The sequence below is a fragment of the Chrysemys picta genome, chromosome 1, assembly GCF_011386835.1.
Source record: "Chrysemys picta bellii isolate R12L10 chromosome 1, ASM1138683v2, whole genome shotgun sequence".
NCBI lineage: Eukaryota > Metazoa > Chordata > Testudines > Emydidae > Chrysemys > Chrysemys picta.
The window spans coordinates 11,093,034-11,108,349 of record NC_088791.1 but is presented as its reverse complement, the minus strand read 5'-3'; the positions used below and the strand labels follow the sequence as shown (position 1 = coordinate 11,108,349).

At 39.4% G+C, this 15,316-nt stretch overlaps 1 protein-coding gene across 4 annotated transcripts in view; it reads left to right on the top strand.

Annotated features, from left to right (window-relative positions):
* MKLN1 (muskelin 1) overlaps nt 1-15,316 on the top strand; it is a 194,541-nt gene that overhangs the window by 161,579 nt on the left and 17,646 nt on the right. For all 4 annotated transcript variants that reach the window (XM_008169562.4, XM_065552932.1, XM_008169563.4 and 1 more), the window contains 3 exons: nt 943-1,082; nt 8,408-8,510; nt 14,586-14,640. In XM_008169562.4, the coding sequence (XP_008167784.1) occupies nt 943-1,082; nt 8,408-8,510; nt 14,586-14,640 (298 nt within the window). The remainder of the gene's footprint in view (nt 1-942; nt 1,083-8,407; nt 8,511-14,585; nt 14,641-15,316) is intronic.

Here is a 15,316-nt window from a genome sequence, read left to right as displayed (position 1 = left end):
CTTTGCTCTCACAAACCCAGAGAGCTGCTCACATCTCTCCATCAGAATCATGATTCAGTGGTAGCAGTGAGGATCCCCCCAATGCCCTCTGCTGTGGTGATGGCACTTCCAGAGTAGTGGGTTTCCAAGTTGTTAACTCATTAGGATGACTAGGATAGTTAGTACTTCAGAGCACCATTGTTGCAGGTTGTCTGCAAAGTTGTTTTCAAGACTTTCTTTGCAACCAAAAGAGAGATTCTGTTGTCATGTGACTCCAGGAACCTGAGCCCTAGGCCCTCTAGTAGCTATGCTTTAATTTGGTTCTGCCACACACTGGTGGTCTGCCTCTGGCAGATCATTGTTTAAGTCTACTTCAGAGTCAGGGTCTTGGAGATCAAGAATGGAGAGTATATTATCAATCTGTCACTGTTGAGAGGTCATTATGCCATAAGTCTTTCTGAACAGCAGTGCCAGAAAAGCCTAATGAGCAAAATGTGTTGGGAGACGATGTACAAGAAAAGGTTGAATTTCTACTGTCACTTCCACATAGCCACTATCCTATTCACTGTGAAGGGCTGTTGCATTAGTATGGGCTTCTCTCTTCAATAGATACAGTAACCTAAAGAACATGTGAAAGAAGTTACGTAGTTTATGGATATTAGAGATCAGTTCAAGATATCATCTTAAAGTAAGACACATACTAGTCTTTGACAGCACAGACTTATATTTTTCATCCTGCTAGACAGTAAGCTTGAGGAGAATTACTATTTCTCAATTTATTGATCAGCAGATTCAGTAGAGTGAAGCAAGCCTGGTAATAACTTGGAATAGGTTTTCAACCCCCCCTCCCCCACCTGTGTACGTAGTAGAAGAACCTCTTCAGAGACGTGACTTGTCAAATGTACAGTAAATGTTTAATACATGTGCACATATCGACTTAAAAACTGTCTCTGGCCTACATAGGTTCATTATTTGTTTGGAGGAAATCCTGGCAAATCCTGCTCTCCAAAGATGAGGCTGGATGACTTCTGGTCACTGAAGCTCTGTCGGCCTTCGAAGGAATACCTGTTGAGACACTGCAAATACCTCATAAGAAAGCACAGGTATAATAGCGGAGACGGCTTCTTTTGAGATGATTAATTACAAGTTGTAGCCTTTCCAAAAGCTTTTTAGAGAATTTGAATATTATCTTTCATTATTTTGTAGATATATCATTCCCCTGATTCTGTAACGGGTTATAAGTTTCCCAGTTATTTTTCATGTGTGTATTTTTCAACATATACAGAATTGTATACTGGACATTCATGGAGTAGCTAGATAGAAGTTTTGTGGGGGAAATAAGGAGAATCTTTGAAAATTGTTATAGGTTCCCCTATTTTTTGCTGTTTTTCAAAATAAACCCTGATATTCTTGTTATCTCTTAAGGAATTCAATGACACATTCCTAAGGCAGTGTTCGAGTAGGCAATTATGTCTTCCAATGGTGTTAGCAAGGCCATATGTCCAAATTCCCCTGCACATCTGGAAATTTACCCCCTTATTGGTTCACATGAAAATGTTTCTCGGATTCATATGGACCTAATTGGTTTATCAAAGAAAAGGTTAAGAAGAAAGTAGATGAAGGTCTACAAGTACTTACGCGGGGATGAGATTTCTGATGGTAGATGGCTCTTCAATATAGCAGAAAAAGGGAGAATGAGATCCAGGGATTGGAAACTGAAGCTAGTCAAATTCAGACTAGAAATAAGGTGCAATTATTTAACTTTTGAGGGCACTTGACCATCAGAATAACTTATCTAGGGGGATATTGGTTGGTTCCCCATTTGAAGTCTGTTTAAAAAAAAAAAAAAGTGAATATCTTTCTAAAAGATCTGGTATAGCTCAAACAGAAGTTATGGGCTTAACGTAGAAGTTAATTGGTGCGGCTCTGTGGCCTGTCATACGTAGAAAGTCAGACTAGATCATAATAGTTTCCTCTGGCCTTAAGCTCTATGAATCTGCTAGGTGTATAGAACAGTGACTTGCTTAGTGGTAACCATTTGGCTGCTCCTGTTTACTCAGACCTATAAAATGGCAATGGTGCGAAACTGAAATGTTAAAATGTAACCAAACCATTTAAGACTGATTAAAGGCAAGCCTAAGGCTACCTCTGTAACTTGTCAAGTAAATGTAGCAGAATTTAAAAACATTGAAATAATATCATTATTATTTATATTACCGTAGTACCTAAGAGCACTAGTCATGGACCAGGGACTCATTGTGTTAGTACAGTGCCTAACACACAACAGAGTCCCTGCCCCAAAGAGTTTACAGTCTAAATATACACAGAGTGAGGGAAGGGACAAAACACACAAGCAGATTGAACAAAGTGATCAGTTTAATGTCACGTTAGTTCCATATTTTTTTGGTGGAGGAGGTTGGTGGGTTTACTTAGAAGGGGATAAGCTAAAGGGAAGGGACCGAGGAGATGCTGAAGTGAAGAGGGGTGAGGGGACAAATGGGAGAAGTGGATAAGAGTGAAGCTGGGATGAAGAGACTGGCTGTTTACTCGAACCCTCGCCATCAATACAGGGCAGAGAAAGACCAGTCAAAACTAGGGGAAGTTCTCCAAAGATCCCTGCTTTGGATGCTTTGCTCATTCTGGCTGTAGTCTCTGGCTGGCTCTTACTTTGTAGCCTTCTTCCAAGCCACTGCCAGCCTGGTGCCTGGGGAAGGGGAGACACCATCAAGTCCTAGTGCCCCCAGAGTGCGTGGCGGAGAGAGGGTCTTCTCTGCTCCTCTCTACCATTCTGGGTCCAGGAGTTTGAAGGGGTGGCCCTGGCTGGGCCCCATTTTACCCCCTGTTCTCTGAGTGCTGCTTCTGCCCCCCTTGCCTGAAGTCTCTGGCCTGCTTCTCTTTGCAGCTTTCTCCCAAGCCCACATTGGAGGGAGGCCAAAGCTACCACCTTGTCCTAGTGCCCCCATATTGTTTGGGAGGTCTCCCTTGCAGAGTTATGTGATTGGGGAAGCGGTGGCCCCATGCTAGAAGGATCCATTTTTCCCCCTAGCACTTTCAGCTATGTTAACTGGATCAAAAAGTTACAAAGCATAGCAGTCCTCACGCTTGAGGGCTGCAAACTGATTATTTCTTTTCCACTTGCAGAAAGTTTCTCCCCATTCCACTTTTGTGTGTGTTGTGTAATTCACTAGCTGAGCTACGGGAATTTGGTTTTCGTTAGGGATGTCAATTATTCACAGTTAATTCACACGATTAACTCAAAAAAATTAATAGCGATTAAAAAAAATTAATCCTGATTAATTGCAGTTTTAATCGCATTGTTAACCAATAGAATACCAATTGAAATTTATTAAATATTGTGGATGTTTTTCTACATTTTCATATATATTGTATTCTGTGTTGTAATTGAAATCCAAGTGTATATTTCTTATTACAAATATCTGCACTGTAAAAATGATAAACAAAAGAAATGGTATTTTTCAATTCACCTCATTCATGACAGAGATTGCATTACAGCACTTACAAATGTAGATTTTTTGGTGTGTTATAACTGCACTCAAAAACAAAAGAATATAAAACTTCAGAGCCTACAATCCATTCAGTCCTACTTCTTGTTCAGCCAATCACTAAGACAAACAAGTTTGTTTACATTTACAGGAGATAATGCTGCCCTCTTCTTATTTACAATGTCACCAGAAAGTGAGAACAGGCATCTGCATGGCACTTTTGTCGCCGGTATTGCAAGGTATTTACTTGCCAGGTATGCTAAAAATTCGTATGCCCCGTCATGCTTCGGTCACTATTCCAGAGGACTTGCTTCCATGCTGATGACGCTTGTTTAAAAAAAAAAGCGCTAATTAAATTTGTGACTGAACTCCTTGAGGGAGAATTGTATGTCTCCTGTTCTGTTTTACCCACATTCTGCCATATATTTCATGTTATAGCAGTCTCGGATGATGACCCAGCACATGTTCATTTTAAGAACACTTTCACTACAGATTTGACGAAACACAAAGATTTCTAAAGATAGCTACAGCACTGGACCCAAGATTTAAGAATCTGAAGTGCCTTCCAAAATCTGAGAGGGACGAGGCGTGGAGCATGCTTTCAGAAGTCTTAAAAGAGCAACACTCTGATGTGGAACTTACAGAACCTGAACCACCAAAAAAGAAAATCAACCTTCTGCTGGTGGCATCTGAATCAAATAATGAAAATGAACATGCGTCGGTCTACATTTCTTTGAATTGTTATCGAGCAGAACCCATCATTAGCATGGACGTATGTCCCCTGAATGATGGTTGCAGCATAAAGGGACATATGAATCTTTAGCATAATTGGCACGTAAATATCTTACGACACCGGCTACAGCAGTGCCATGAGAATGCCTGTTCTCGCTTTCTGGTGACATTGTAAACAAGAAGTGGGCAGCATTATCTCCTGCAAATGTAAACAAACTTGTTTGTCTGAGCGATTGTCTGAACAAGAAGTAGGACTGAGTGGACTTGTAGGTTCTAAAATTTTACATTTTTATTTTTGAATGCAGTTTTTTTACATAATTCTACATTTGTAAGTTCATCTTTCATGATAAAGAGATTGTTACAGTATTAGGTGAATTGAAAAATACTATTTCTTTTGTTTTTTACAGTGCAAATACTTGTAATCAAAAATAAATATAAAGTGAGCACTGTACCACTTTGTATTCAGTGTTGTAATTGAAATTGATATATTTGAAAATTGCAGAAAACATCCAAAATATTTAAATAAATGGTATTCTATTATTGTTTAACAGTGCGATAAATCGCAATTAATTTTTTTTAATTGCTTGACAGCCCTAGTTTTCATTAAAGCTGATTACATTATGGTTATCTCCAACACAATTATATTTTGTAGTGCAGATAGGAGCATTGCTGTGTCATCAAGCTGTGCTAAAGCCTTGGACAGACAAAGATTTAACACTTCTTCATAATAGTCGTGGTGGGAGTTAGTTCACGCCACCGCTGCTGTTTAGCTAGGAACATATTTTCTGCAAGGCTCTGGGGGATCTGTCAATTGTGAAACATACCTTGTGAAGGATGGTAGCGAGGGAGAAAGCTAGAAACTTTCTTAAATGAAACCACTTGCAGAAAGACCATAAAATTGGAGATCCTGCATTTTTTCTCTCTCTCGTTTGGGACATACACTTGATGACAAGATCTTAAGAAATAATCTGTTCCTGCTGGTGGTGGTCTAGAGATAATTATGATATGCCTCTTATCTGAAGTGTTTTAGGCACTGTGTGTCCTAGAGTGGGCCCTGGATCTCTTTTTTTTTTTTAAAGAAGGTGCTAATGCATCATATGGAGTAAGTGCCCTTCTTGCTCCCCATCAGCCTTAATAATAGTACAGCTTGAGGGTGATTTCACCTTCATTAAAGGCATCTTTGTTTTGACTCATGCTTAAGGCTATGGGTAAGTTATTTATTAAGGACAGGTCTGTGCTATTTCGGAATCACTGCTGCTTTACAGCAAATAGGTGAGGAGGCATTGGGACAAGAGGCACTCCCCTAGCAACCCTTTTAATTGCTTTTTCTCCAGAGCCCAGCTCTGTTAGGTTGATTTGGGGGGGACTTTTTTTATTAATCCTGTTTTTTTGGTGTTGGTTATTCTCATGATAGGGAGATGAGGACTAGGTTCATGGTAAAATGGCAGCTACAGTTCAGTTGGTATTTTGATTAGCTGAATGCTCCTATTGAGGATGACTGCGTTTATTAGTTGATAGCGTGAATCTAGCTCGACATTTTGTGTAGTTACTATAAATGGAGATTGGAACCATCCCCTGGGGAAATGGCAGCATTCTTGATGTCGTACTGTGCAGTAGAAGTATGTGCTCGTATCATGCAGCTATTAGCTAAAGTTTCAGTTTAGCTCTTCAGTAAGAGCTCTTTTTTCAAATGGCCATGTAGAAAACAGTGCATGAAGAGGTAGATTTGCATAGTCAGACATGCTCAGGTTTGAAAATTACTTTGAAAATTTGGGCTTGAATGTCCTCTTTTATACTGTACAATATCTGAGGCCTCTAGTCATATGAAATAGAGCTGAAGCTTAACCAGCACTTACTGGTGAGTCTGGTATACTGTCAAGATCACATCAAACAATCTCTCCTACCCTTTGACTGCTAATTCATGGTTACTTCTGCCTTTGGACCGTCCATGCAGCTTCCTAAAAGGTGTGAACTTTTTTTCAAGGAAGGAGATAATCAAAGACAGAGTGACTTGATTTAAACCAAAATCATTTATATAATTATAATGATTTAAATTAGCAAGCAGTAAGCTTGATTTTAAATAATTTAATATAATCATGTTTTGCACTTGTATCTTTATTTTCATAAAGAAAGGTTGATTCTCATTGGTTGGTAACCATTAATACATATTGATTTGCAACTAAATTTGATCCTTTTTGCTAACCAAAAGGATATACTATATGCACGTTTTATTTAAGCAGCTTTTGCTTAACATATATGTATTCAGTTTCTTAATTTTTACTTTTTAGAAAATGGCGAATGATGCATGTGTTAATTATTGGTTGATTTTTTTTTTTAATTCATGACAAAAAAGTGTTTTTAAATTGTTCTGTTAGTTAAATAAAGCTACCTTAAATGTGCTGGATACATAAGAAAGAGTCAAAACATGTTTTGCTTTTAAAACTAATTGGTTAAGTAGAGGAAGTATATCTGTAGTTAGTGAATTGAACTGGTTGTTTCTGGCCACCATGACTTTCAAGATTTTAGAACTAGTAGATCTCATCCCCTTACCTCCTTTTTATTTGTAGAGTGGAAGAGGAGAACAAGCTTTCTTGCTTCAACTCACAATCGGTGTCTCAACTTAGAATGAACTAGTCATTGAATTGAATAAACTGAAATAAAGAAAATATTCTCTCTGCAATTGCAGAAGAGGCTAGTGCACTTCAGCAAACTCTGGTTCCAGGTGCTTATCCAGTAACTTCAATCAGTTCAGTAGTCTGACTTTCTTTAAAACTTTGGCAGCAAATGTGATGCTTGAAATACTTTTATTTAATTTATTTTAATAAGTCATAGTAAGTTTAGGCCTTAACATATGTTGTCACAATTTCCAATACATTTATTTAAAAAAAAATGTATTTAATTTAAATAAAATACAATGTAAAGAAACAGATTTTTTTTTTAAATTTTAAACCAGTTTTATCCACACTGATCAAAGGAGATATTCAAAGCCAAGACTGAAGAAACTCCTTAGCATAGCACAATTAGGTTGGAATTGAGGTTCAGCCTGTTGAAAAATGTAGATCTAAAACTGCATCAGTTTGAAAAAAATTGCTGTCATTCTTTTTAAACTGAGAACTATATTGGCTGATGTGTCATCACTGCCCTCTACTGGGTGGAATGTCAGACCTGTTCAAGTGCAAGTGGCCTATAGAAGAAGGAAACCTTATTGCTACTATTGCAGTGAAGTCTCTGTTTAGCTTCTAAAAAGACCCATGCTTTCTGAAGCAGGTTATCCCAAGTTGTCCTCCCAAGATCCACAATGAACAAGGTAGATAACAATTGCTAAGTGCTTTTGGTTACAGAAGAGTCACAGCAGCATCTTTTGTGACTTATAAACATGCTGTCTGTTTGAGAGTGGCTGCTCCGATCAGTAGTACAAACCATAGAACTGGAGGGGCCTTTCAGTTAATGACATGGGGGGAAACTAATTCTTCAAGCAACCTAATGAAAAGTCAGTGTAACTGAGAGAATCAATCTCCAAAGCAAGATTGTCTAGTCTGTCCATTCATTTGTCTTTGGGTCAGACCAACTTGAAGTCCTAGGTTTATTCCCTTTTGGTCGGTGGGTGCCAGAATACCATACTTTTAAGACATTTGCAGCCCTTATATTCATTCCTAAGGGAATATTTTGGATGAAAATGTGCTATTGGTTTTTTAAAGGTGGTTAGATCAGGTTTTGGACATTTTGTGTCTTGATTGTAGGTAGTGGGTGTTAGAAATTTTGAGTTCTATCTCTGAATCTGCTGTTTGGGCAAGTGACTTCACTTCCTCATGCCTCAGTTTATCTCTCTGTGAAATGGATACACCACGTTTATTTGCCTAATGTTTTAGAACAGAGTACCTTATGAACAACAACTTATACAGCTTTGAGATACTTGGTTGTTTTAGAAAAGGGATCGAAGTCGCTAGCTTTGATTTCCCCTGAGCACCTTAGAATGCTGCTTCTGTACCCAGACTTCTAGCAGGAGGGGGCTGAGCTGTCATAGAATTCATGTGCTTTAAGCAGCTATCAACTGAACAATTTGCATTTGTGACTTTTGCTCCCATAAGAGTAGGGAGTGTGTTTAGTAACTGAGCTCAAAGTAAATGAAAACAGTGCTTGCTTTGTGTGTCTTATAATCACATACAAGTTGCTTATCTCCTTCCACTGTACAGGTTTGAAGAAAAGGCCCAAACTGATCCACTCAGTGCACTGAAATACTTACAGAATGACTTGTATGTAACTGTGGATCATTCTGACCCCGAGGAGACAAAAGAGGTAAGGGTGAAAACTACTTCCTTTTTTTTTTTTTAGTTAAAAAATAAAAATAGAACGTAAAGGTGCATACTGTGGAACTTTTCGAGTTACCTTAGGTTTTCTTAGACCTTGTCTACCCACACGTATTTCTTTAACTATACTAGAATACTTAGAGGTACATCTCCCTAATGTGGTTGCAGTTATACTGATATGAAAGTGCTTATACCAGTATAGCTTATTCCCCTTAGGCCTGGGCTACACTAGCAGGGGGGGTTCGAACTAAGATACACAACTTCAGCTACGCTATTAGTTCAACTTACTTGGCTGTCCTCACGTCGGCGAGTCGACTGCCGTGGCTCCCTCGTTGACTCCGCTTACTCCTGCCAAGGGTGGAGTACAGGTGTTGATTCGTGGATTGATTTATCGCGTCCAGACGAGACGCGATAAATCGATCCTCGATACATCGAACACTACCTGCCAATCCGGTGGGTAGTAGAGACGTACCCTTATATATGGGAATAGCTACACCAGTGTAAGGCACCTTTATGCCAGTATAACTGCATCTAAGCTAGGGGATGTACCAGTATAACTATTTCTATTTTTTAAAAACTCCACACCCCATACCAAAATAGCTATCAGTAAAAAAACTGCATGCAGCCGGGACCTTCGATTTAATTCTAATGGGCTGTCTTGTGTTTGGGGTTTTAATGAAATATAAACTCTGTATCAAATGGCACAGGCTTATAGTTAATTGGTTGGTTGTGCTATGGAAAGTGCATTATATTGCACCCAATAAAAGGAAATGCTGCTATTATGTTATATTAAGAAGATGTAAAAGGATTCTCTGATACCTTAAGGTGATGTTCTCAGGATATTTTTTCATTTGGGTTGTACATATTTAAATGTCTCTGAAGGAAAAAATTGAGCTCTTCTCCAGAATATATATTTCTCACTCTGGATTTTTTTATGTATGTTGATCACGAAGGCTTTTATATGGCCTTATCGCATTTTTCAGTGCACATATTTGGTTTTTCCAAGAGTAAGTTTGTTCCCAAAGCTCAAATGAAGCAATAAGTTCCGAAGAGCGGATAGGAATTTCAGACAGCCTCTCTCCATTACAATGTCACTTTACAAAAGGGTTTAATGAAGTCTAGTAGCAGCCCTAGATAACTTACTGAACTTATGAAGTTTAGGATAAGCTTTGGGGTTTTGCTTCTATGTGCAGTTACGTATAGTACTTCGGACCTTCAAAATGCTGTACAAACATGTAACCCTTATCACTCTGTCTCAGTTGCCCCATTTTAACCGGTTAGGGTGTTGCTTACTTTCCTTACATTGGTGTAAATGAGAAGTAGCTCCACTGAAGTCAGTGGATAGTTACAGTTGTAAAGCTGGTATGAGACAAGAATTGGGCTCAATAACTAAATGTCTTGCCCTAGTTCATGTGTCAAGTCAGTATCAAAGCTGTGATAAAAACTTGGGGAGTCTCTGATCAAAGCCCCTTAGCGTGCTGGCTAGATCATGTAATCTAAGCAAATAGAAATTGTCTAAGTATAGCCTCTAAAAGCTTTGTTTTTGTGGGGCTGTTACTGAAGGCCGTATGCAATATGGTGCTGGGGTTATAGGGTGACAGGACTTTGGAAAATAATTTGCTTGTCTCAGGATCCTGGAAATTGTTGTTTAATTACTTTATCATAGATTGCAATTCATTTTCAGTAACATAATTGACATGCTAAGGTTGTTGCCAAATTTAATAGATAACATATCCATACAACATGTCTAAATTATGAGTTTCACACTGAAATTGACTCATACTAGCTACCTTCACATCTTTTCTCTTGTTTGGGACAGGATAGGAAGAAAAATAACAGGAAATTCTTGCTATTTTTCAACCTGAAAGTATTGAATTAAATTTCATATAGTGCATAGAGGATCCCAAAATATTTCACAATACTTTCACAAAGTCTCTGCAAGATACTCGCACAGTAAACTGCATGCTATTCAATTTATCTATCTTGCAAGCATGAAATGTTTGAGTTGACCATGTGAACCTGTGATTCCAGGGAAGGGTTTCAATCCTGATGTGCAGGGCCCTAAGCCACTCTCTGGCTTTTCAGGATAATAGTTGTAATTTCACTACACCTCGTTTCTTTGCAGGCCTAATGCTTGAATTTTTTTTATCTCTTTCCTCTTGCTTCTCTTTGCCAGATCAGTATTTACTGTTTAGCAGAATAGAGCAGCTGCTGAAAACCTTCTGCAACTTCTTCCTTTACAATCTTTCTGTTCCAATAGCTTCAACTCTCATAGACTTGTTGTATCAGACAGAGCTGCCAGTCAGATGGCTTTATGGCCACGCTGCACTGATTCTGACTGGGTATGTTTCCATGACGTCAATTTCCCTTCCGGTTATCTCATTGAGTTGGCTTCTGGCACTGGCACTACATCTCCAAATGGCTCCTGTGTGTTCTTCTCAGCACTGATGCCATATTTTGCCCTCAAAATTGAAGCAGAAGTTGGGGGTTCGTTGTTTCCCAGCACAGATGCCTGCATAATCCCCTGGCACCACCTATAACAAATGTGGTCTATTTCATAGCAAGGGCAGTATATCTTGTTGACGCTGTGTGTGCTGAATATAGCTCAGCATTGTAGGACTGCTAGGTTTGATTCTCTTCAGAGCTCCTCTTACGGCTGTCTTTCCTCTCTCCTTTACCTTCCCCCATCTCTGCTCTGTCGCCAACCAACTCGCATTCACTCTGCAAAGCAGCAAGCTGATTGGATTTGTCCCTGATCAAGTATAGTGTGATTGTTTGTGGTGTTCAGTGTCAGTTGGTGTTCACGTTGTGAGCCACAAATTTCAGAGTTTGTAAGCATTGCTGTAAAAGATTGTACCAAGGTAAAATTCTGCATAAAAACGATCTTAGCTTAGGAGGAGTAATTTCATTTTTTAAACTTCATTTCATATCTTTTCAGCTGTTTTGAGTTGAGTGCCAAAGAAAACAGACAACTTGTTCTTGAGAAACTTGCTCTGGCTTTGGTAACTAATTTTGTTTAATGTAGTGTGAATGAGAGACAGCATGGCACCTCCAGAATGTCAGCATTTGTTATGAATTTATCCGGTTAAGGGAATCATATTTTTTTATTTTCTCTTATTTTTTAAATTCTGGAATGTAGCTGAGAACCTCTTGGCATCATTTAGCACATGAATGCTCATTACGTTTTCCCCATGGGCCATGTATAGGTCCTGGCTGTGCTGTCGCTCACCAACACAACAGATTTGTAATGTGGCTCTGACTTGCGCAGATTAGTGGTGATCCCACTTGAAGTCATGTTGGATCCCTCCAGGCAGTTCATCAGCTTCTCAGATAGAAATGGGTCTCTGTCTTACTGGCCTGGAGATCTGACAGTTGTGGTGTGCTCGTAAGTGAGGTGACTAGCAGGTCTCCAGGGCAAATAGAAAGCTATTGATTACTGCACCAGTGTGTGGTGTGGTTTCCTGGTAGATGAGATGAAAGGCATACTAGATACTGAAATTTGCTAATACTGTTTTTTTAAAAAAAAAAAACATATTGCGCACACATTTTTCCTATTCCATATAAACAACACAGCTGTCCCCAAATTCATGCATCTGAAAAGGAGTGATTCAGACCTAAGGATGATAAACATAAGCTCCCAGTCTGGTGCTGCTATGAGGGGAAAAAATCCAGTGCCATTAATTCATGTAAACCTTAGCAGGTCACCTATTATGCCCCAGAGGCAGTAGTTTCTTAAGCTTTAATGTGACTATACCTGGAATGTTACTGTTCAGGAGGATATAAACAAACCTAGAGAAAACACAGAACACAAGTATCTAAGGAATGGAGAGTAAAATAATTCTGTAGGGCAAGATTGAGAGTGGAACTTCCCTAACACTGGAAAGTGAACTTGAGTGGGGACACATGATCACTCTATAAATAGGTTCAAGGTAACTATATAAATGAAAAGAATCAGTCACACTCAGAAGATGTAGAAGGAGCAATGCATTGTAACTAAAGAAGGAAATGTTTTATGCTAGGCTGTAGGCGGTGCTATGTATAGGCAGGACTGGGTAGATCTGCTTATAATTATTTCCCGACACTTCCCATTATAAGACCATTTTTTCAATTGTGAGTAACTTTGCCAAACTGTAACCATTTGAGCTGAAATTTTCCATGCCAGTTGTCTGCCTCAGTTTGAAATTTTTGGGAAAACTCCAGCTGAAACAGGTCAGCCATTTCTGAGAATAAGGCTAGGGAAAAATGCGTTTTGCCCATGTTGGGGGGAAAAAAAATACTGGTGACCTTTTCTTTGAAGAGCTCCAGCTCCCCTATGCTTTGGAACAAGAACTTGAATTAGGCCTGGGTAACATCTTGTGTCAGGGATGTGCCTTTTGAAATCTCTACAAAAATCTGCCCAAATTTTGCTAAGTTAGACCTTTTGAAAAATTGCAGTTCGCACATGCTCAGTAGAGACCTCTGAGATGGTAGCTGCTAAAATCTGAGTCCATCCACACTGAGCTTGCTTGAGCCTCTCCTAGCCCCTAAGTATGACTGGACTGCACATGTGCCATCCCCACAGAGCAACTGAGCATGCTCCCTTCAGCCCGGAGCTGCAGGGGTAAAGCTGGTCTCCTCCAGCTTGGGAAGAGGTCCCTGCAAGTATTTGTAAACCACTTTATTGTTCCCCTTCAGATTCCTCTTTAAACTCCCCTTTTCTGATGCCGTCAAAAAATTTGACAGTGGTTAGGCTGCTGGTGGGCTAAGACCACAGCCTTTGATACTGACCAGTATTGTCTCACTGTATCCTTATATTCCTCTGTCTGTATCTGTCTGTTTTACTCTTGTCTTATACTTAGATTGTAAGTTCTCATTGTTCGATTTGTGAAGAACCTAGCACAAGCAAGTCCTGGTCCGTGACTGGGTACATGGATAATACAAATAATAAATAAGCACCTTGCTGAATCAGGGCCATAATCACTCTTTCATACATTGCCATTTGCAGTGGCAATGAAGCTCATCTTTAGCACTGCAAGCGCACTAAGCTTAATGATTGATTTAGTTCTGTTTTATGTATGTGTGTACCTCGCCCTTCCTTTGGAATCTGCACATCTGAGTACCAGAGGGATGCAGGCGAACAGGAGGAAGGTCAACAGAAATGATAAAGAGCCTTAAGGGACTGATTAAATCTTCATGGAAACATTAATTACTCAATTTGTTTGTATAGCTCTGCTAATTGGCGACTAGTGATATGGTGAAGGGGGGTTTGCTATTCATAGCTGCCTCCTGATAGCTGAAGGGTGCAGACATGAAGGATGGCTATTACTACATTGAAGTTATTCTTGTTGCATTCTCGCTCTTGTGTCTCATGCTCCCAGCCTGAGAATCTTTTAATGAAAAACCCAAAACTTATGGGTCTGAATGGATGGGGGTTGGTACTGGGATATGGATGATCAGGCCCAGGTTAGTAGTGACCAGAAGTTATTAACCATTTAAAGGTTGCTTGGCCTATGAACAAAAGTTGGTGGTTGTAGTCACGTTCCTTCTGCACATCACAAACCTCTATCTCATTCAGTGCTAATTGGCACCCTTAGTTGTCTCAGCTGGGCAACCAAGGATTGAATGGGCATGGAGACCATATCACACTCATAACTCTTATCTAGAAGGGGCCATTCCAAGACCGAAATGATCTGGAGGGGTAGTTCAGGAGGTGCTTGCATTACCTTTATGATGTGTGTCTTCTGTGGATAAGTAGGACTTTTATCTCTAGGCTCTGAATGTTGCCTTTCATGACATTTATGCTAAATTTTAAACACTGAATTCACTTAAAGCCAAAGAGAAAAGGAGGAATGGACATATATAAATATAGATTTTACAGTTCTAAAAAAATCCAGTTGCAAAATCCTGTGTGGCTCTGCCTGCCTCTGTTATGACAACCACGGTACCATACATCTGAATGAACATAGTGCTAGGTAAACACAGCACAGGCCACCTTTAATGCAATTTGCTGTTTTAAGAAGCTTTTGTTTGCCTTTATGTAGACATCTGTATAATTTGTTTGGCTCTTGTTTTCTTTCCCCCACAGTTTCAGCTTCTTGCTTCAGCACTGTTCAAGTCTGGTTCAGATTTCACCACTCTGGGTGAGTATTATAATGAACCAGAGATGAATTATGCTAAGACCACAAAGTGTAGCCAGGCTTATTACTGTGATAAGATTTCTGCTATTGCGGTGAAACAGGTATAGGCCACAAACGTGTTAGCACATTCCGACTGTAAAAGGGTTAAGTGCCTTTATGCCCTGTTATAGCTGTGTTGGTCCCAGGATATTAGAGAGACAAGATGGGTGAAATAGTTTCTTTTATTGGACCAACTTTTGTTTGAGAGAGAGACAGGCTTTCAAGCTTACCCAGAGTTCTTCTTCAGATAATAAAAGAGCAATAAAAGAGATTACCTCGCCCACCTTTTCTCCGAAAAGTGCCTTTAAATATTTGAGAAGGAACATTTCTATTCAATAGTGTTTATTGCCTCAAGCCCATTTTTAAAACAGCAGTCATCAATGGTCTCAAATTCAGGTCTCAGTGGATCATTTTGCAGCTCTTGTTACACCATATGCTGCGCCATTACCCAAATAAGCAGAAGCCTTAATCAAAAGAAAGGAACTTGTGTCGTGTCATTTTGGAATCCAGCAGCATGGTTACAGATTTCTGTTTGGTGTGAAAACACAGTGCAGTTCCTAGAGCAATTTAGTTGTTTGTTCTTTGCAAAACTGGCTCTTTGGACAGAATGTCAAGAATAAAGATGACAATGTTGTAAACT